The following is a 21,965-nucleotide window of genomic DNA, read 5'->3' on the forward strand; positions in this document are numbered from 1 at the left end:
TAGGAGCCATAAATTCCCATGCCTTCACTCACGTCACAGATGGCTTTTATCCGAAAGGCATCAGATGTAAACCGCTGAAAGGGATCATGGAGATTATGAATCTCTCAGGCCACTCACAGCTCTCCTTTCTACCTTTTATTTACAGAAAATATAGAGGAGGCTGGGGTAGGAATGTAAGACCATGGTGTCTAAGGTGCACATAGCTAGACAAAGGCAGACAGGCGTAGGATTGCTACTACTTTGACATAGCTACCAAAATGAGCTGCTTGAAATAGAATGGTACCTGAAGGACCCGTGAAATGTGGAGTCTAGAAATGAGATGTCACTGAGAATGAAGAGTGCCACATGTATTTTCTAACCTATAACTTGGTTCATGGTGAAAGGCATTACCCTTTCTTTACATATCTAACCTAACCCATCTGACATCAACATATCTGGGTTTTCAAGGTGGAAGACCTGAGACTTCTCTATGGCAGCGGCTACTACCGAAACGTGGATGGAGCACACACATCTGAGCCTATGCTAGACAAGAGGAGGAGGAACTCGGCGGTAGAGGTGACATTTGCAGCCGAGCTGGAGCGGTCCAAACCAGAGGCAGATCCCACACCGCTCCATCCATCCCAAAGCAGTTCCTCTTTCACCTTTGTTTATGCAGATCCTGTCTTCAACACCGACCCTGATCCCATAGACATTTTTGAGGAACGGAGCCCTCTAAGCTCCTTCCAGACAGGCTCGAAGTGTATGGACAATCACATAAGCACATCTGCTTTCACCAGCAAAGTGAGTCCAGCAAGGCAGCTCACATACACCGATGTGCCCTATATTCCTTGTACTAGCCAGCAGGTTGATATCATGCCTCCTCAAGTCTTTTTTTATGTGGACAAGCCACCCCAGGTACCCAGGCGGTCTCCAATCATGGCAGAGGAAAATGTCAGAGCAGACAGCTACCTAGATCCCAGTGCAGTAAAACCAGTCAAGAGGAGCCCCAGGAATAGCAGGATAAAAAGTTTACAGCAAGACCTTCAAGAACTTCAAGAAGCTATGGCTAGAACTTGTGGGAGGAGCAATATCAGTGTAGACCTAGGGGAGGAAGATCCACATTTGGATGATGCTTTTGCATATAACCTTCAAGAGCAAACTCCTAAACGATCTCAGAGCCATTCAGACATGAAAACTATCCGTTTTCCTTTTGGGTCAGAATTTAGACCTTTAGGGCCTTGTCCTGCTTTGACTCGTAAAACAGATCCCTTTACCTGTACATTTGCAGAGCAGGAGTTCCCCACAGTTGTAATGGATCAGAACTCGGCAGAAAGATACGTAGTTAGTGAGTCCAGTGATTCAGAATCGGAGATTCTTAAACCAGACTACTACTCTTTGTATGGCAAAGGCACAAAGTCACCTAGGGCCCGAATCCGCTTGTCGTCTGGTAGTCTACAGCTAGATGAAGAGGACGAAGATATTTCTTTCACCATGCCAGATGCTGAAGATAGGACTTTGCTAAAGCCATGCAACTATTTCTTAGCTTAAAAGAGTGAACTCTGTGAATATTCCTGGCCTGTTTCCTGTTACCGCCTTAGGTAAGACCTAAGAGCCTTTCAATATACCTTCTCCTTAGTCATTTTAATTGATGCTAATGGAGTCTGCTCATTACTGGCACTCAGTTTATGAAAGATTAAGTTGCTGTCTTCTTCTAGGAACTTTGTTCTTTTATTTCCTCCGAGCAGACTCTGGACCATGCCTTCTCCTATGGCAGTGTGAGAGAGGTGTACGCCATCACCATTCAACATTTTTTTTTTGAGCAGATATTATAAATGAAGACCACCTTCAAAGCTGAAGAACAATGGCATGGGTTGGTGTATGGGACTGGCTTCTAATGCCACTTTGTGATTGAGTAGTCCATGATTATGTTGGGTTTGTGTGTGTGTGCTTATGTAACACTAAACTACGGTTTCTCTCCCGATGACCTGTTTGGGACCCAGTGATCAGTTTTGTTATATACTAAGAATGTCAATATACGTAAGTGAGTGGCATAGTTCCTCTCAGCAGAACATGTTTAGAATTAATGGAGGATTTAACAGAATTCTCAATGCTGGAGGTTCTTGGATTAGGCCCATGTCTCATGGCAGATGTGTGCCTGATGAAGATATTATGATGTTGACTTCTAATTTCTCTCTTCTTAACTACTTATGATATATGGTGGAAATCAATGTTAACAAGCAAGTTTGTTTATTAATTTCTCCTGCTGGAGTATATTTTTGCCATACCTTGGTTGCATGCATGTAGGCAAGGATCTGAGGTATAATTTTAATAAAGAACAATGGAAGATCCACTCAAACAGAAGTTATACGTATGACTTTCTTTTTGTTTTAATAAGAATTCCAAAGTAGATGGTTGTGGCCTATACCTATAAAAGAGGATGGTTAGAAGATGGAAAAAGAATAGAGACAGGAGAAAACGAATGGCTGGGATTACGTGGAAACAAGGGCTGAGTGAGACAAAAAGAGAGAGCACCACCACCAGGCTCTGAAAGGGACCAAAAATTCTATTGTGTGGTTGTTCTTTAATTTTCTCAAGAAGCTGAGGGTGGTCTCCAACTCCTGATCCTCTTGCCCCAGCCTGCTGTGTGCTAGTGGTTACAGTGATGTAACATGGTGCTAAGCTCAGTTTGACTGCTTTTTAAAAACGTTATGTGTATGAGTAAGCATACCATGTGTGTGCCTGCCTCCTGTAGAGGCCAGAAAATGGGGTGGGATCCCTTGGAATGGGAGTTACAGACAGCTGCGAACCACCATGTTGATGCCAGGAAACTCAGCCTAGGTCCTTTGCTGAAGTGGCCAGTGTTCTTCAGCACCGAGCAATTTCTCCAACCCTCAAAATTCTATTCTTGACCCATTCAATATTTGTCTACCAATCCTCAAGGAAGACTATTGAAGAACTTCGTTGATAATCTTAAGTACAATGTATTTTCAAGCCAGTGTTAAATATAAATGTCAAAGAAGTGAAGTGATAGAATGAACAATTTTATATGTGATTTAATAAGTGAAAAGGTAGACAACAGATTTCTTTATTCTCCACCTTAGCAAAAACAGCTTTTCTGTGCTTCAACCCACTCCTTTCTTCCTGGACACAAATCCACTAAGTCACAAGTGTAGAGTAGTTATTGAAAACTATGAATATACTGAAGTTTGACCACCTAGGTGTAATTTATAGTGATCTTTATTATTTTTTAAAAATTACCTGTAATCTTTTCCCCACACGAAATTCAAAATCTTATATTTTATATGGTTTTTCCTTATCTCATTTTCATTTCTAAACACTTTGGCTAAATGTACACTTTCCTTCAAATCTCTATGTGATTTTTATTTAAAATAGTAATTACGGAGAGCAGTGAGTTGGTTGTCTGAAGACATTTTTGAAAGGACTTAATAATTTTGTTAAGGGAGGAGGCAGGATATATGTGTTCACCTGTGAGTAGAATCAATTCTTAGTAAACAGAAGGAAAAGGAGAAGTATTTTAAAACAATTAGAATAACATATCAAACCTACCCTCAAGAAAACAAGCATCAAGGATCATAAAGTTTAAATATTTATTTTTAAAATCCCCCAAACACTGAAGTATGCTTTACCTAGAAACAGTCTACGGGACAAAAGCTCCAATGGACAAGCAATACAAGCTGTATTTGGGATGCAGTTATGTGGTAAGGTTTTACATAATCAATTTATGAACTGGTGGATTTTATTTTTACAAAAATACGAATGTAATCCATGATTCAAGTCACACAACTATTTGTAGAACACTGTGGAGAACAAAGTGTAATTGAATTTCAGTTACAGAACTGATGAAAACTATAACCGAATCATGACTTCAAAATACAATCCAGTAAAAGCAACTGTTAGCGTACAGGCACCAACGAAAAGAATTTTCATGACATACAACACTATACCTTCACAAGTGTTTGAATTTCTTTTTTAAAAGAAGGCATGTAATGGCCACTTCAACTAAAAACTCTATTGTTTACTTACAAAACATCTTTCTTTTAATATTTGGCAGTTGTCCAGACATTTTAAAGATCATTTGTGCAAAAATCAAATGTGCAGATACAAACACGAAAATCGTAACTGTCAAAATTAATCAGTGCCAACAAGCCTACAGCTATGAAACTATAGCCCCAGTTCAGCACTTAGGCAAACATAGTATATATAGAGAGCTAAAAGAGGATATCACCCACTTAACAGTACCATAAATAGAACTGAAAATTAACTGTACAGTCTATCTTACCTTTGTATGAAGAGAAATGTTCGTGCCCTATGGTATTTTCACATGAGCTAGACAATGTTCACTTAAATACCTTTTCAAAACTGAACACACTATGCTTATGTGTGGATAATTATAAAGAAAAAATATATAAATAGTTTCTATGAAAATTGAGTTAACATGACAAAAGATGCTGGTGTCCTTATGTTCATAACTATGGATCAGGTATTTACTCACAAGACAACACGGTTTCTAAAACTTTTCTAAATCCAAGCATGTACAATATTATTTGAGCTGAAGATTTGAAGGTTGAAGCCAGACTAATTCCTCCAGTTTAACCAAACCCACATCCTTGGCTAAATGAGATTACTTTAAAAGTCTAATCATGTTAAATAAGGGTTAACCGCTTCTTCCATCTTAAAGAGAAGATAAAAATACCAAGAGGTACTTCTTCTGCTACATGTTGCCTGGAAATGGTTCTTCAAACACAAGGTTCTCAAGGATGATAATCATGGAGCTGCCTGGAATCCAGAACACCTTGCTAGAAAAATCAATACTTTTCTAGGCGCTTTTTCCAAGAGCTTATTAAAAATATTTGTTTTAAGAAGGTATGACTTATTTCTATCTCCCTACACATAGTCAATTTTAGAGTGTGTGTGTAAAAAAAAGAATGCTTTTTGAAGCTTGATGATTTACAGATGTTCAGTATTTAGGATGACTTTGAAAGACCTGTATGTTTCATGAGTGTACAGTTAACTAAAGATTGAAAACCAAACAGTATTCATTCTAGTAACATAAAAAATAATGGTACCTAAAGTTAAAAAAAAAAAAACAACAACTGTATCTCAACATTTACTACAATACAGGTGAAACTATAGTATTAAAATTATTCCTTACAAAATAATCTCTTTAAAATACAAAATGATAGCCACCATCACAAAATACTTGAAAGCTTCTCCTAAATCTTCAATGTCGCAAAGATCCAAAGGCACCGGGAGCTCATGGGTTAAGCATAATTAAGGTTGACATAGCTTTGGTGGGGTTCTCTAGCTCCATATGAAACCGAAGCCAGCAATAGCAACAACACATTTTTAAGAGGACTCATCGGCAGAACATCTGTAAAATTAAGAACAGTATAAATCAATGTATAATTTTAGACAAGTCATCCATATTTCTCACTCATGAACTCTACAACAAATGGAGACAAATTCTTTTCTTTGATTATTATGTAGATGGATATTAAAAGATGCAAAGATGGTCCAAAATTCCTCTGCATCTGCTCTCCTAACTTGCAATGGATCTGGTTGTAAACAGCAAAAGAGATGGGAGGTTTTTTTTTTTTATTAGAATCTGGGGTATTTTTAAGACTACTTTAGCTCCTTAGTCCTCAGTAGTAAGCTTTATTGGGTGGAAAGATAAATATTTTGTTTCACCTTGAGCTCAGTTGAGCAGGGAAATCTAAAGATGGAACCAGAAGAGATATGATGGTTTAAAGTTATGATCTGTACAATCATGTTTGAACTCACGAAAGCTAATGAATATGTATGTATATACACAAAAGTCTTGTTTAAGAAAAGAAATTTCAAATTAACTGTAAGAACTTTTTTGAACAAAATCAAGCTAATAGGCAACAAGGCAGAAACTGAACACAAACAAAGCCTCTATTACTGTCTATGGCAGTAGTTCTCAACCTGTGGGTCACGACCTCTTCCATAGGTATCACCAAAGACCATTAGAAAATACAGGTATGCCGGGCGGTGGTGGCACACGCCTTTAATCCCAGCACTCAGGAGGCAGAGGCAGGCGGATCTCTGTGAGTTCGAGGCTAGCCTGGTCTACAAGAGCTAGTTCCAGGACAGGAACCAAAAAGGTACGGAGAAACCCTGTCTCAAAAAATAAAAAAAAAATCAAAAAAAAAAAAGAAAATACAGGTATTTGCATTACTATTCATAACAGTAGCAAAATTACAATTATGAATTAGCAATGAAAGAAATTTTATGGTTATAGGTCAGCACAATGTGAAAAACTTTATTAAAGGGTCACACATTAAGAAGGTTGAGAATCACTGGTCTGGGCTGTCTTTTCTAAGTCTTTTAATCAACATTTCATAAGGGCTCAAATGGAATAACTTTGTTACTGGAAATAATCAGATTAGTGGTGTTTCTGCAAATACTAAGAGTTCTGTCAAGAATGGAAACATGCATGATGTTACATGTGCCCAAATTTCAATGCTGAGGGAGGAAGAGAGGGCAAAAATCTAGGCTGTTTGGTTCAGTAGAAAACTGCCTTTCCATATCTGAGCATCATAGTTCAGGGGCTAATACTGGACTGGCTCAGTAGGTAAAGTGCTTGAGGTCCAAGACCAAGGACCTGAGTTCAGATCCTTAGTGCCCATGTTGTTGTCAGGTGTGACTAAGGCCCAATGACTTCAGCATTGGAGGACAGAGAGGAGTATTCCAGGGCATCACTGAATAGATCGTCTTCCTAAAAGGGCAAGCTCCATGTTCAGTGAGAGACCCTGCCTTGAAAAGTAAGGTGGAAATTGATAGGGTTACAAATCTGATACTGACCTGTTTCCAACACAGGCCCGTGTGCAAGACAGTTCGCCCACATACCCATGTGGATAAGCATATGCAGCACTCTTCCTCCATTCCTTCTGTCTCTGTCTATCTGTCTGTCTGTCTGTCTGTCTGTCTGTCTGTCTCTCACACACACATACACACGCACACACATGCACACACACACACACGGCAATGTTTAAGATGGGCAAGAAACAAGAAACAAAACTGTTTTCAAGTACACAACTATTAGGAAGCGATTCTGTAGAGGGAAACATAAATGACTGCACCAATGCACCCGTATTCCACCATAAATTAACATCTGAAATGTTCACATCATTTTGAAAACGATACTTAAAACTTACTTTTGAAATTTTTCAATTAACTTCTTCACCATTTTATCTGTGATGCCAGGACAGGCAGCTTCAGCCACAGCGATGCTTTTCTCAAGTTCTTCAATTGCCTGGTTTCGGCTTGCATTGTTCTCATCCTGCTGTTTAAGCTGGAAAAGAATGATAGCTATAACATTCAAACTCTCCTGCCGCGCGAGACCGATATCGGATGCTAAATAACCCACACTTACTTCAGCAAATGCAGGTGTGATTATCATAGACAAACAGCTCAAGGTTTGCACAAGATCTTGCTCCTTTGAAGAAATGATACAGATTACACACACGGAATTAAAATAATCATTCATGGCTTTTCTTACTTATTTGATAGCAACTGTGAATCAATTTGAATTCTCCCTTCAAAAAACCCAAGATAAGGCTAGTCCCCGTATTTCCTTTCTGTCACAGATTCGCATCCATCAGTGGAAGCCCCCTAATGTCTAGGACTCCAATAGACATCTGATTCCCTGGGTTTACATTTCTACATGGACATGAATTTTAAAAGTAACAGTGGCCATTTAAATGATTTCTATGACTACATTAGGTCACAATTAATGATAAATGAGCATTATTATGCAGCTAGGGAGGCAGACAGGCATGGCATGCGGTGGTATTAAATTCTCGGAGTTTTGCACATTATAATCTCATCACACTATTTTTAGAGAGCCTATAAGGAGGATATGAAGGAGGATATGATCAGCAGAGAAAAACTTACAATGATATGTATATGAAGATGATATGATGCAATCTACTATGTTCAATTTTATAACTAGCTCCATATACATACCTCCCCATTCTGTAGTTTCTTTGGATCAGGCTTCTTACGCACAGTGGTGAAACTCCATTCAGGGTGAGTATTACTCTCCCTGCTGGTGGATTCCCTAAAGAAATACCAGATGCAAAGTAATTTGACATGGCCAAACACACCAAATCGGAAGAGCTTACGGTGCCAGGGTTTTTACAAAGTCGCCGTACAATACCACATCCGACCTCAGTTTCAGGTGGATACTCTATTTTATTCAAGACCAGCAGCATTTCTCAGCCCTAACTGATCACCCATATCTTATGTGCACAGCTCTATATGCTAACACTGCTATCCCCCAGGCCTGAACCAGGCTCCCTAGCAGAATGCCTTGTGTTTTTAAAGTTCCATCAAGAAGTTTTCAGGGGCAGTTAAGGTTAACAAGCCTTAGATTGGGTACAAACTATCCTGATATATTTTGTTCATTTCAATGTTGGGCAATTTCTCGTAAATGCAGGTACTTGAGAATCTTGTGTGAAGACACAGGGTGCTACCTTTGTAGAGGTTTACCTACCTTGGATTCTTCTACTCAAGTTAACATGAGCACAAGTTAAGAAGCAGAACTATTAATGCAAATACTGCCATTTTTCAAAAAGACTAACTCCTCCACAGGGTAAAAATCATACCTAAGTAACTAGGTATAGCCGCTCACAGATCAGTCTGATCAGTTTGGTTGGAGACCAGGAGGTAGGAAAGGTCATGAGAACAGGTCTCAAAAGGGTTCTGCAGGTTGCCACGGCAGAACGAGAAAACATGGCTCCTTATTGTTTTTTTTTTTTTTTTGTGAACTAATAGAACACCTTTAATCAAATCATATTCCAAAATTTTGTAATGTACTCAAGTATCCACTAGGGGTTAGACCGAGACCATTTAAAAGCAGGGCTTTTCACTTCCAAAGCATATTTCCAAATTCATTGTATCCCACAGACTGTAAGAGGGGCTGAAGTGAGCCCTCAGAATGTGATTTTTAACTTACTCTAAAGCAAGAAGACTAGGTCATTGCAAAAAGGCAGAGCATACAAGAACGGGCTGCTCACATAAAAAACAGCCGTAATGTGTACTTACGAGTCAGAGCCATCGGAGTCGGATTCATCATCACTGTGGCCTTCTGCCTTCCATCTCTTAAATCGATCGATCAGTTCAGTCAGATACGAAGTCTTCTTGGAATTTTTCACAATGAACTTGTGTTTTAAAAGTTCTTTAGCAGTAGGGCGCTAAGGAACAGACACACCCACAAAGAAAGAAGGACTCGTGACTATTTTGAGGATCTTTCAGAGAGAGGTAGGCGGTAACACATCATTTGAATTATTAAACTGAAATCTACAAAGTAATATCTACAGACACAAGGATGGTTAAAATGTAAGAGGAAAGCTGACGATTCAATTATCTGAGGTGGGTCAAGGTAAGCACATTAAATTCGCTGCTTTAACGGCTTCATTTGTTAAAGAGCAGCGGTAAGCGGATACTGGACTACCTCACCAGCATGCCAGGAACAAAGCCTTCTCAGAAAGAGTAGGACTTAGAAAGCAAGCATCTAAAATGTCAAAACAACACTTTAAGACACTTTATTACATTGACTGTAATTTCTAAAAAATCATCCAAATGAGCAAGAGTGTTGCAATTTTGCTATCTGCACATCTTATGAATCCCTCATTTTGTCATTATCTGCCCACATCTTAGCATATGCTTCTCTTTCAAACACTAATTCTTATTGTAGATGAATGCAAACACCAAGTGCTTGGGGAATGTGCTTGTTTCATCATTTCATTACTACTGGAATGTTTGCTGTCAACATAAACATAACTACATCTCGCTTAGAAAAGTACTCATGGCTTCCTAATCACCAGGAGTGGAAGCAGGGCTATTTTAACAACACTACAACGTATAATAAATTTAGTCAATTCCACCACTAGCAGGTACTCATGTACTTTAAGAAATAACTAATAGAAAATTAATTTTTTCTCCAAACTTTGAAATAGGAAATGATTAGGTAGCTGGGGACTAAGAAGATGATGTCAGGGAGGAGACAAAAGGACAAAGGATCTGGTTAAGAACAGAGTGGAATTAGCAGTACAAATGGATCACAGATGTTGTCGCCACACACTGTACTCTCTGCCATAGGAAACACTGTCTTAGTTAGAAGTAGATGGGACAATAGGAAACCACCAGTGGTAATGACATATACTCACAAACGATGGATCCTTATTCAGGCAAGCATCAATAAACTCCTTGAAAGACTTAGTAAAGTCTCCAACCAGAGTCGGGGGGTTGTTTTTTGGAATAAGAAACAGAACTCTCATTGGATGCATGTCAGAATTCGGAGGCTCTCCCTTGGCAAGTTCAATAGCAGTAATTCCCAATGACCAAATGTCAGCCTAAAAAGGAGACAATAACAAAACCGTTTATCACCTTGAAACTCCATTCTAGGATGCTGCCCAAAAACCCCTGCAATGACATATCAAGGAATATGGTGAATTATAATAATATAATAGTATTATATAATATATAATAATTACAACAATTTTAATTAACATAACTCATGAATTCAAAATTTAAATCTCATATTTTGTACGGGCACAATACTACTTGAATGCTAAATAAACCAGATGAAAGCTCTCGCCTTGAAGAGGCTTACATTCTACTAAGGGGAGGGACAGATAAAGGAGCAACATTATGTGAGGTAGGACCAAGTTCTATGGGGAAGTAAAGAGTAGAAAAGGGAATGGTGACCAAAGTAGGGACAGGAGCTACATGTTTTTGTGGGATGGTTGGCAGAGACATCTCTGTGCAGGGGATGCTTAGAGGTAGCTCACTGGGAGCAAGGCTATTCCCCAGACAAAGGGGAAAGCAAGGAAAAATCCTGAGGTCAAAATGTTCTTGTGTTTGAGGAACAATGAGGCCATAATGGCTGGAGCAAAGAGAGTAGAAACGACAATGGTAGAAGATGAGGGCGGACAGACAAAAAATGGCCAGATCTTCAATGGCCTTATGGGTGACTATAAGGACTCTAGATTTTATTCCAAGTGCAACGAAAAGCCATTGAAATAAATAGGGTTCAAATACTTCCAACACTGATGAGACTTATGATTAAGGAACACAATAGGACATAATTTCTTTTAGAAGCACTTGCGAAGGAAGGAGAAATTAAAAAGCTTATTGACAAGGCTAAATCCAATGAATCCCATCTGAACAGCGAATACTTTACTTTAGAGTCATAAGCTGACTGCTGAATAACTTCAGGAGCCATCCAAAATGGAGTTCCCACAAAGGTGTTTCTTTTAATTTGTGTATCTGTCAGCTGGCCAGCAACTCCGAAGTCAGCAAGTTTCACATCGCCTTGTTCTGAAAGTAAGACATTGGCGGCTAGGGGGCAAAGAAAAACAAAATGAATATCTCCCAGCTTCTCCAAAACGAATCTGTTTTTCTCAGGTTTCTATTTGACTTTTGTATACCTTTAATGTCTCGGTGAATTTTCTTTTCAGAATGCAGATAGTCCAGACCTTTCAAAATCTCCTTGAGCATGGTGGCAATCTGGAATTCATCAAATGGCCCAGCGCGCAGCTTAAGAAGAAAACACATGTACACTCACACACTTCAAAAGTTTCAGGAGAAATTTAAAATTGGTATTTTCGACATTTTGAATCACTTAATTATCTGAAATAGCTTATTAAACCAACATTGGAACAAATGAGGGAAAAAAAAACTTTTAAAGGGAGAAAAGGTAGTAAAAGTCATTTCAAATGGCTGTGCAGGGCTTTAGACATTTAGATTGCAGGATGCCAATATAGCTCAGCTGGTAGAGTATGTGCCTAACATGAGCACAACCCTGAGTTAGATCTCCAGCATCCATAGACTGGGCGTGGAGGCACATGAGTTAGATCTCCGGCACTCATAGACTGAGCACGGAGGCACATGCTTGTAATTCTAGTACTTGGGAGATGGATGCAGGAGGGTCAAAAGTTTCAGTTCATCCCTGGCTACATCCACAGCTTGAAGCTAGCCTGAGTTACAAGAGAGCCAGGGCTCCATGAGATCCTGCCTAAAAACAAGCCACCCATATACACATAAACAAATGATTTATCTTGAAAGCTCAGCTAAGCATTACCTAGATACTAGCTCCAAATTCTGAGGGTTCTAAAATTTACATCCAAGATTTAACGGAACTATGCAAAGGGCAATGGAACTTTTGTCACACGGGCAAAGAGGGGAATGAATCTGTTACTTAGGGAGTTAATCTCTCCAAGGGCGTGGAGGCACTGTAATTCTAGTACTTGGGAGATGGATGCAGGAGGGTCAAAAGTTTCAGTTCATCCCTGGCTACATCCACAGCTTGAAGCTAGCCTGAGTTACAAGGAATAGCAGGAAGACTAAGAAGCAGGGGTTTAGGGGCATGAAGGGAATACAGTTAGAGTATAATATATGTGTGTGCATGGCAGTGTCCTTAGGTCACACTATACTATGAACAATGACTAGATAAAGACAGAATGCACTTGCTTTTAAACAGTCACTCCATATTAACACTGAACTGGTTTTTCAATCAGACACCCCTAATCTAAATTCAGCCAGAAATATAATAATTCAACCATTCAGACTCTCATTGTAAAAAATTCAGATCATGGAGGAATAATATTTTTCAAATAAATGTAACACACTTCCCTTTCTTTCCCCACCCCTGTACCAAAGCCAGTCATTCCAACTGGAAGACAAGGAAAGCAATCATTAGGTTTCAGGAGAACTTGTAATGGAACACCCAAAAAAAATCCCTTTAAAATAAATGGTCATTTTAAAATTCCGGTACCTCATAAAGCACAAACAGTGTTATTCCAGGAAGGGTGGGAAGCTGGAGGCATAGGGAGGCAGAGTTCTGTTTGCTGGAAGGAGGGAGGAGGTGCCTATTCTGCCTCACTGGGAGGGATTCACAGCTCTTTGGCACCTTGTGTATTTCATCTTTCCATGAATGCCATATTTATACTGAATAAAGGGCACTTTTATGTCAAAATTTAGCAGCTTAAAATAGACCTCGTACTTTGGTTTCACCATCCGCTATTAAGAGTGGTCTTACTGTATCCCCCAGGGATGCCTGTAATTCAATAGATCCCGTTCCTAGGTAACATTATCTATTAACTTTCAAATCTATCAACTTCCACCTCAATTTCTTTTTAATTTAAAGGTTAGTGATTAACGTGATTCTAAAGGTGAAAAATGAGACATTATTTTATTGATGGTTGGCAAAGAAATTCCGTGGAACTACCAACTAACTAGAGGACATACATCATATGAGCAAAGACTAGAATTTAGTACATGATCATAAAGCATTGGTAGGGCCAGAGGCATACTCTTGGTTACTTAAGAAATTGGGCAAGGGCAATTTCAGGGCACCCACTATCATTTTAAAGGGTTTCTAAGTGTGGGATAGATAGCTCAATCCACTTCCTAATACAGAACTTTTAAAACAGGTCAGTAGGAACAACAAAAAGGGTCTTGAAGGTCCATTAACATATGATGCATTTTAGGATTAGTTGAAAATTCAAAGTAAAACTTCAACTGGAAGCTGAAAAGGGACAGGAGCGACTATTTTTGTGGTGGTGGCGGGAGGGAGAGGGGGTGAATATGGGATGGTGGGTGTGGGTGGATTTTTCTGGACCATTACCATACCAAAAACGGCCTCAAACCTTGTAGTACACATGTTTCCTACGGTGTGCTGGCAGTTGTGAGAAAAAGAGGACAAGCATGCGGGGAACAGAAGGAATGTGGCAAAGATGCAATATAAGAGGAAGTTATTGTTTTGCTTCTTTAAAATTTCAAATACAACTTTGGGAAATAAAATGCCAAGGTCTTGGAATGCTTAACTGAAACTTCTCTGCAAAGTTCTAAGCCTCTGCTCAGGGCAACATACCTGCCTTGTATAACCTGCCTGGGTTTTGAACATAAGGATATGCAGAAGAGGGACAATTGCTCTTTAAAGACCCTGCACTAGTGGGTTTAAGGGGTTTCACTACGTTCCTTTCACTTTCTGCCAGTCCGTGAGGCTGCCTACCACAGTAGGCCTTCTTTTATAACTAGTACGTGGTTCCAGGCTTCTTTCTACAGTGCTCATGTTTTATCCTATTTACCCATCAGATGTCTTTGTGCAAGACAACTTAACTGTTTTAGAAAGAAGCAGTAAACAATAAATTTCATAACATCGCATCTAAAGTGGTCAAAGTCTGTTCAACTGCAACGAATGATTTTCTTGGAATAAGACTCTTGAGGAGTACAGTGTATAATCCTGACTATAAACTAGAATTGATAGTCTCGTGTTAGCCAGTTAGGTGGGTGCCAGTTTGAGTTGAGAAACACGCTGCTCAGAAGCCATCTTGTTTCTTTTACTAGTTTACAACAAATTCTTAATCAAAATCAATTGCACTCATCTGTCCATGACTATGCATTGAAAAGGAGCAACATGTTTTCTCAGTATCTTCTGGGCTGTATAATTAAACCACAGCAGTGTCAATTTTTATTTTTAGCTAGAAAAGCAGAACTAGACATTTCTAACCCATTTTCCTCATTTGATTTAACATGTGAGGAAATTAAGTCACAGAGTGACTGGCATGCTCAGTAGCCATGAGCCATTTAGTAGAGCTGGGATTAGGTGACTAGACTTTTAACCAATGGAGTGCTGACATTTTAACTTATTAAGTTTATATGAATTGCCAGTTGTCTTCTTATGATGAGGTGGGCGGCAAAAAGAGGTAAAGGAAATATGTTTGTTTGACTTAGACATTACATTAAACTGGACAAACTACTGGGAGCGGATACAGATTAGGGTTGCTAGTTAGGATTATGGCAGCAACCAATGGGTACATTGCTATTAGTGACTTAGTAAGCGGTGACTCCATAAAGGGCTATTCATGTTGAAGGAATGGAGGAGGTAGATCAGAGCAACTGGGAGAGCCTGTGCTATAGAAATAAGCCCATTTCAGTTTGAGAAGAGAACACAGCTTAAACTCACAGGCATGAAGATTTTTCTAAAAGAAATCGCCTCACTGGAAAAGATAGAGACATAAAGACTGAACTCGAGATAAAAGAGAAAAGTCAAGGAAGAATTAGCCATGAATTCCTAGGTGAGGCTCTCCATTGAGATTGTCATTTCTTTATTATTATTATTATTATTATTATTATTATTATTATTGATTTTTATTGAGCTCTACATTTTTCTCTGCTCCCCTCCCTGCCTCTCCCCTCTCCCCTTCAACCCTCCCCCAAGGTCCCCATGCTCCCAATTTACTCAGGAGATCTTGTCTTTTTCTACTTCCCATGTAGATTAGATCTATGTAAGTCTCTCTCTCAGTGTCCTCATTGTTGACTAAATTCTCTGGGATTGTGGTTTGTAGGCTGGCTTCCTTGGCTTAATTGCAATTTCTTTGGAATAGTTTAAGTATGGGCCACCTACCCCACCAAGGAAAATCTCTCAGACACTTTCCTAGTCACCAAATTCCCAGAAATTTGAAGTCATTTGCAGTCAGGGCTAAAGCCTTTTTTCTTTTATATTTAATGTGCATTAGTGTTTTGCCTACATGTATGTGTAAGAGTGTTGGATCTCATGGAACTGGGGACATTTGTGAGCTGCCATATGGGTGCTGAGAATCAAATCTAGGTCATCTGGAAGAGCAACCAGTGTTCCTAATCACCTAGGCATCTCTCCAGCCCCACCACTTTTGTGGCAGGCCACAAATTTAACACGCAAAACTAAACATCCTTTCTATCTACCAATAGCAAACATGCTGAGAGAGAAACTAGAGAAGTAATCTCATTCACAATTTTTTCAAAGACATACAATACTTTGAAATTTATAGACCTAACTTAGGGTGTAAAAGAATTCTACAGTTAAAAATTTTAAATATTGAAGAAAGGAACGGAAAATGGTAGAAGTTGGAAATTATAGTTAAGGGATATATATGTATATACATATATGCATGTAACAAAATTAATGAAAAAAGAGGTCATGAATCTGAAAGAGAGCAAGAAGGGATATATGAGAAGGTTTGAAGACTCTGCCTCAAAACAATAATAGAACACTCAGGAGGCTGAGGCAGGAAGATTATGAGTTCCAGGTCATCCTGGGCCTCAAAATTAAAACAAACCCCCAAATACATCATATCACATACTATTAAAGCTGCAAGAGAACTTAGAAGCACTTAGTATAAGTTCTGTGTGCTGTAGAATTTTTAAGTCCAAAGCTTCAAAGTCACAGACCTTGATGACTAGAGCCAGCTGGAGAACCTCAAACAGCTATATGGTCACCCAATGGTCAATCTATAACAAGTTGACTATTATAACTTGTATTGAATTTTAAGTATAAATGCACATTCATAATTTTTCTAGGGAGGGATCATCTTTGATACCACCACAGCAAAGCAGGAAAAACGATCAGTTTTTCTCAGAGGCGTTTTCCATGTGAATATGTCTTTGTTGGGTGGAACTTTTCCTATGCAGCACCAGATTTTAGCACTGTAATATTTGCCTCAGAAAGGGGCCAGCAGAAGGCTCAGCGAGTAAAGGCTCTTGCCATCAAACTTGATGACCTAAATTTGCTTCCCAGAATCCACATGGTAGGAGGAGAGAAGAGACTTGGGTAACTTGTCCTCTGACTTTCTTATGTGTAGCATGGACTATGTATACCCCTTCTCCACCCTCATAAGAAACACAAATAAAAGACAATTTACAAAATTTAAACAAAAAAAAATTGACAGTAACACGTTCCTACACCTCAGGCTGCTGTGACAAAACATCCCAGACAAGGTGGATTAAATAGTAAATGCCGATTTCTCAGTTCTGGGGAGCCTAAGTAGATGGGTATTTCCTGAGACCACCTTTCCTGGTTTCCAGATAGTCCTTCTCATTGTATTCTCATATAATAAAAGAAGAGCTAGAAAGTCCTCCAGGGCCACTTTGACAAGAACACCACTGTCATCCCTGAAGGCTCTACTCTCGTGCCTCTCAAGCCTTCATTACCTTTCCTAATACCATCATGTTGGGGGATGCGGCAGGGTAGTAACACATCAGTTTTCAAAGACTCAGACCTTTGGTTCATAATCACAGTTAGTGACAGTTATCTCAATGACGTATTGTAAAGTTTTTCTGTATTATTTTGTGTGTATACATGTAGGTCCCTGTGCCACGTATGTGTTTGGAGCCTGAGAAGGCCAGAAAAAGACATCAGATCCTCTGGAAGTGGAATTACAAACAGTTGTGAGCTGCCATGTGGGTGTTAGGCATCAAATTTGGGTTCTCTGGAAGAGAGCAGCCAGTGTTCTTAAACAGTGAGCCATTTTTCCATCCCCCCATAATGTATTTTTAAGTCTAAGTATACTCAGTATTAAGGCATGCATGAAAATGTCAAACTGACAGCAATTGGCAAACAATCACTGTAAACGTCAGGACTTTATCTTACTGGGATATTTGCATTGATTACATACCTTAAGACTCTCAGCAGCATGAACAAATCTACAATGCAGTTTGTGCAAACAAGATTAAAAGCCCATCCCAAAAGAGTTTAATTTGAATGTCTTACCTGAATAACTTAGCTTGCCCCAAAGCTACTGCTTACATAATTTCAAAGAGTTAAATAAGTTTATGTATGTGTATATAACTGTTTTAAAATACTCACAAGATCCAAAGCTGAACCTCCACCTAGGTATTCCATTATTATCCATAGTTTTGAGCCCTGAAAAGACATAAAACAATTTAATGATTACATACTGGCCCCAAATCACCCACTAGAAAAAATTTAAAACTTACATAGTAACCAGTTACAGACTTTAACATGGTTCTTTGGGATCCAGACCATACATTGTTTTTCATAGAAAATTAGAGTCAGATTCTAATCCTGCACTTCCTGCAAAACTACTTAAACAATACAGCTAACCATATACAAATACCACGTGTCACTTTAACTATTACTAACTTTTATAAAATCCACAAAATTAACAATCACTTGAAGTCATTATTTGAAGTAATATTGAAAGAAAACTATAATGACATCAAAAACTAAGGAGCAAGTGGACAATTTTGAATGCTTTCTGTGTAATTTTAGAGTTCGAAGACACTAGACATTTTGCATTGTTCCATTTGTTTTAAGACATTTTTAGAGCCTTTTCCAGCCATGATTAATAGATATTTTTGCGCACACATGGAATCCAGAAAAAAAAAACAACTATCCCCCTCCAAAAAAGGGTGGGGAGTATATATTTTAATATGATAGTTAAGTTCCAAACCTAGGACTTCACTGTGAGCTGAACAAAAAAAAAACAAACAAACAAACAAAAAAAACATTTTATAGGGGAGCTATAAAGAAATGCACACACGCATGCATGTACACACACACATGCATGCACACACACATGCACACCATACAGCTCTACTGGATCAACACTAGATGACTAGGAACACAGCTCAATAGCAGAGTGCTTGCCTAGACCCTAAGAGGCACCAAACGCCTCCCTCTCCTAATAAAACCTTTTAAAAATAAATCACCAACTTCCTCTTTCTTTCAGACATAGCTTGAAACACTCCTTTCTCTCCAGTACTTCATGAATGGTATTTGCTGAAACTTTGTGAGACCACAGAACTGACTCGAGGTGGAAAGGCAGGTTTAACAAGGCTGACGGCAGGTCACACCGTGAATGATTTGTGTTCTGTGAGCCCATTTCCAAGTAAAATATTTAAGTTTTTGAAACCTGCGTTTCTTCATTAAAATAATGCCTAGGTTCCAGGGGAAGGCAGGCAGCGGATAGATGCTTTCCAAAGACAACTTCAACATAAGTGCATCCACAGTAGCAAGCATGAAGTGCGGTAGAGACATGGCCTACAGTTTTATACATCAACCATTTTTTTCTAGGGGAAAATACAGTCATAGCTGTGCTTCAACTTATGACACAAGTACTATTTTTGTCACTTAAAGGCCCAGTTGTGAGATGAAAGTTCTCAAGCCACTGCTACTAGCCCTCATACTCTTAAAATCCCTCAGTCGTGTTCAGGAGTTTCATTTAAAATTTGTAACAGTCCCACAAGCCTGGAGCTTTATTACGGCAGGGAACGGACTCCAGAAATACAAACACTCATGAGAGAAGGTTAAAGAATCAAGAGTTGGGTGAACTCTGTAGTAGGAAAACCGGGATGTAGCTTAGAGTTAAGAATTAGGGAGAGAATGTTCACATATATCAAATATAGGACACAAAGGATGTATTTTCTCTTCCATATGTATATTCCTGTTTTCATGTGTGTGAATGTGTATAGAGGTCTGAAGTTGAATGGCTTCCAGCATTGCTTTCTACCTTACATACAGAGGCAGGATTTTTAGTTTCTCTCCACTGAACTTTGAACATACCATCTTGGCTAGTCTGGTTAGCCAGCTTGCTCTAGGGATTCTCTGTGCTTCTTATAGGCTAGGATTATAGGCCAAATGCACTTAAAGAACTTGTACATGGGTTGTGGGGATTTGAACTCTGGTCCTGTTGCTTGCATGTCAAGCATTTTACCTGCAAACCACCTCCCTAACCCTTTTAATCCTTTTCTTGATTCTGTTTCTATGTGGGATATGTAAAAGAAAGCGTTCCCTATCCTCTTCACGACCCTCCAGTAATCTTGACATCCATCTGTTCTGCCATAGCAGTCCAGCTTGAACCGAGGAAGCAAAGAACCAGGAGCGCTATGTCTACATTAGAAAAGAAGATATGAGCACCCACAATAGTAGGGGAGGAAGCAGAGATCTAGGAGTGGTTCATGCAACTTGCTTTTATGTAGAGAAATTGGACACTGAGACAGCGAAAACAGCGAATGTGATGCATTTTTACGCGTTTTCATGAGGAAGAAAAAATTCTTATAATTACTGATAAATGGTATGGGAGGTCCTTTTGTCTGTGTGTTGTTTTTATTGGTTAATGAGTAAAGGAACTGGCTTGGCCTACAGCATGGGAGGAGGAAGGCGAGGTTAGAGAGAAGCCATGGAGCTGCTGGAGACAGATGTGCCACAGCCACATGGCGATATACAAATTAATAGAAATGGGTTAAATTAATATGAGTTAGCCAATAAGAAGCTAGAGCTAATCATCCAAGCAGTGATTTAATTAATACAGTTTCTATGTGATTATTTCAGGTCTAAGCTAGCGCCGGGAACCAACAAGCGGCCCTTCTCCAACAGATAAATTAAGATTTGTTCATTTGCCACAAACTTGTTCCTAATAAGTAACTATACTCTCTCTACCACATGAATTCAGAGTGCTTCTTGTGTGCCTGACATTTAAAAGAAAGTCCCTATAAAATATGTTTCTATTTTGCTGTTCTGCATGAACGAAAGAACCTGTTTTTCAAGTTAAAAAAACAACGCATGGCATTTTGTTTGTACCAGTTCTAATTGGAAGCTTTCCAACTGTCACCAAAATGGATGCGTAGAAAGCTTTTAAGCAGTGACCTTACAGAGAAGGTTATAGCGCTGAAATTTCTCAAGTCCCATCTAAGGAACTTCTACATCTGAAAATAAGGCTTCCTACCAGTAAGCAAGGTGGTTCACTGGAACTTTGAAACAACCAGGGGACTTGATAGGTTTTTGCAGCTACCTTCCTTAGATCTCTCCATTTCTAGAGATAAGCTTTACAGGAGGATTTTGGGGACGTCTGAATTCCTGCTAAGAAGGCATGAGCCAGGGCAAGGCCTGAAGAAGCACCATAAAAAAAAAAAAGAAAGCTTGTCCAAGGAAGCTTGTCCCACAGGGAATCTGCGGTCTACATCTGTGCGCAAAGGGTCCAAAAACAAAAACAAACAAACAAAAAAAAGATTACAAATAACAGAAACCACGACAACCTAAATATTATTATTTGGGGGTAGGACAGCTTCTGCATTTGATTTCTGATAACAGAAGTTAGTATTGCAGAATGCAAATAAATGTGCTAGATTAAAATGGTGCCGATATATTGGTTTACAATTCCAAAAGTGCCAAGTGACTATAATCCATAACCATAAACCCATCACTGTTAAGGGCAGGAAATCTCTGTAGGGAAACCTCCACTTCCCTTATAAAAGAAGCCATGCATTTGAATAATGGTTTGAAGGAGAAAATTTAAGTTATAGGAAACTGTGCCCAAATTTAGAACACACAAAAAGAAACGACTCCAAGACCAACAAAACAGCTCAGAGGGTGGTAAAGACACTTGCTTGCAAGTCCAAAGACCTCAGTTTGATCTCCGAAATCTACATGGCAGAAGAAGAAAACTGACTCCCACAAGTCCTCTGACCTGCACATGCACACCATGGCATACACACACACACACACACACACACACACACACACACACACACGAGGATTATTTATACTGTATACAAGTCAACACAAGTGGGTGGCCTACTCCAATAGCCTGTTACACTAACGACATAAACTAGAATGTAGAATTGTAATTAGCCAGTCACAAAAGGGTCAATATTGTATGGTTCCATTGTATAAGGTACCTAGAGCAGTCAAGAGCATAGAAGTAGGCCCTAGGATGGTGGATGCCAAGGAAGCTACCTACAGGGCGTTATTATATAATTGGTAAACACATCCTAGAAATGAATAGTGGTGATGGTTGAACAACAGCGCAAAAATGGCACACTTAAAAATGGATACTGAGTATATCAACTACCCTCCAGGGCAGAGTCCATGGCAGGAATAGTCTGCCAACACAAATTGGACTCCACGTTTTGTTTTTATTTTTATGAGAAAGAACATGAAGTTGGTTAGGGATAAGGAGGTGGGGGAGGAGTTATGGGAACAGGAGAAATATAAAAAATAAAAACATTATTAAAATGAATATAGAAAATGGCTAAAATAGTAAAGTTACATTATTCTTTGCCAGCATTTTAAAATGTAGCATGAACGATTTTATAGAATTAATTAAAAGGGAGAGTAGAGATGGCTTTATGAAGAATGGGGCCAGAAACTTTATGCC

The 21,965-nt window shown here is 39.1% G+C and overlaps 2 protein-coding genes across 2 annotated transcripts in view; one reads left to right on the forward strand and one right to left on the reverse strand.

Moving 5' to 3' along the window:
- The window catches only part of Frmd7 (FERM domain containing 7), a 43,410-nt gene extending 41,342 nt beyond the window's left edge, over positions 1 to 2,068 (forward strand). The window contains exon 12 of the mRNA XM_050121659.1: positions 448 to 2,068. Coding sequence (XP_049977616.1) covers positions 448 to 1,527 — 1,080 coding nt within the window. The 3' untranslated portion in view covers positions 1,528 to 2,068. The remainder of the gene's footprint in view (positions 1 to 447) is intronic.
- Positions 2,069 to 3,573: 1,505 nt separating this feature from the next.
- Positions 3,574 to 21,965, reverse strand: part of Stk26 (serine/threonine kinase 26) — a 54,615-nt gene continuing 36,223 nt past the window's right edge. The window contains exons 4-12 of the mRNA XM_050121635.1: positions 17,654 to 17,710; positions 11,457 to 11,565; positions 11,210 to 11,367; positions 10,194 to 10,379; positions 9,070 to 9,218; positions 7,990 to 8,083; positions 7,397 to 7,459; positions 7,179 to 7,315; positions 3,574 to 5,371 (exon numbers count right to left, since the gene is read on the reverse strand). Coding sequence (XP_049977592.1) covers positions 5,347 to 5,371; positions 7,179 to 7,315; positions 7,397 to 7,459; positions 7,990 to 8,083; positions 9,070 to 9,218; positions 10,194 to 10,379; positions 11,210 to 11,367; positions 11,457 to 11,565; positions 17,654 to 17,710 — 978 coding nt within the window. The 3' untranslated portion in view covers positions 3,574 to 5,346. The remainder of the gene's footprint in view (positions 5,372 to 7,178; positions 7,316 to 7,396; positions 7,460 to 7,989; positions 8,084 to 9,069; positions 9,219 to 10,193; positions 10,380 to 11,209; positions 11,368 to 11,456; positions 11,566 to 17,653; positions 17,711 to 21,965) is intronic.

This window comes from Alexandromys fortis, unplaced genomic scaffold (genome assembly GCF_014885135.2).
Source record: "Alexandromys fortis isolate MF-2015 unplaced genomic scaffold, M_Fortis_MF-2015_v1.1 scaffold_194, whole genome shotgun sequence".
NCBI lineage: Eukaryota > Metazoa > Chordata > Mammalia > Rodentia > Cricetidae > Alexandromys > Alexandromys fortis.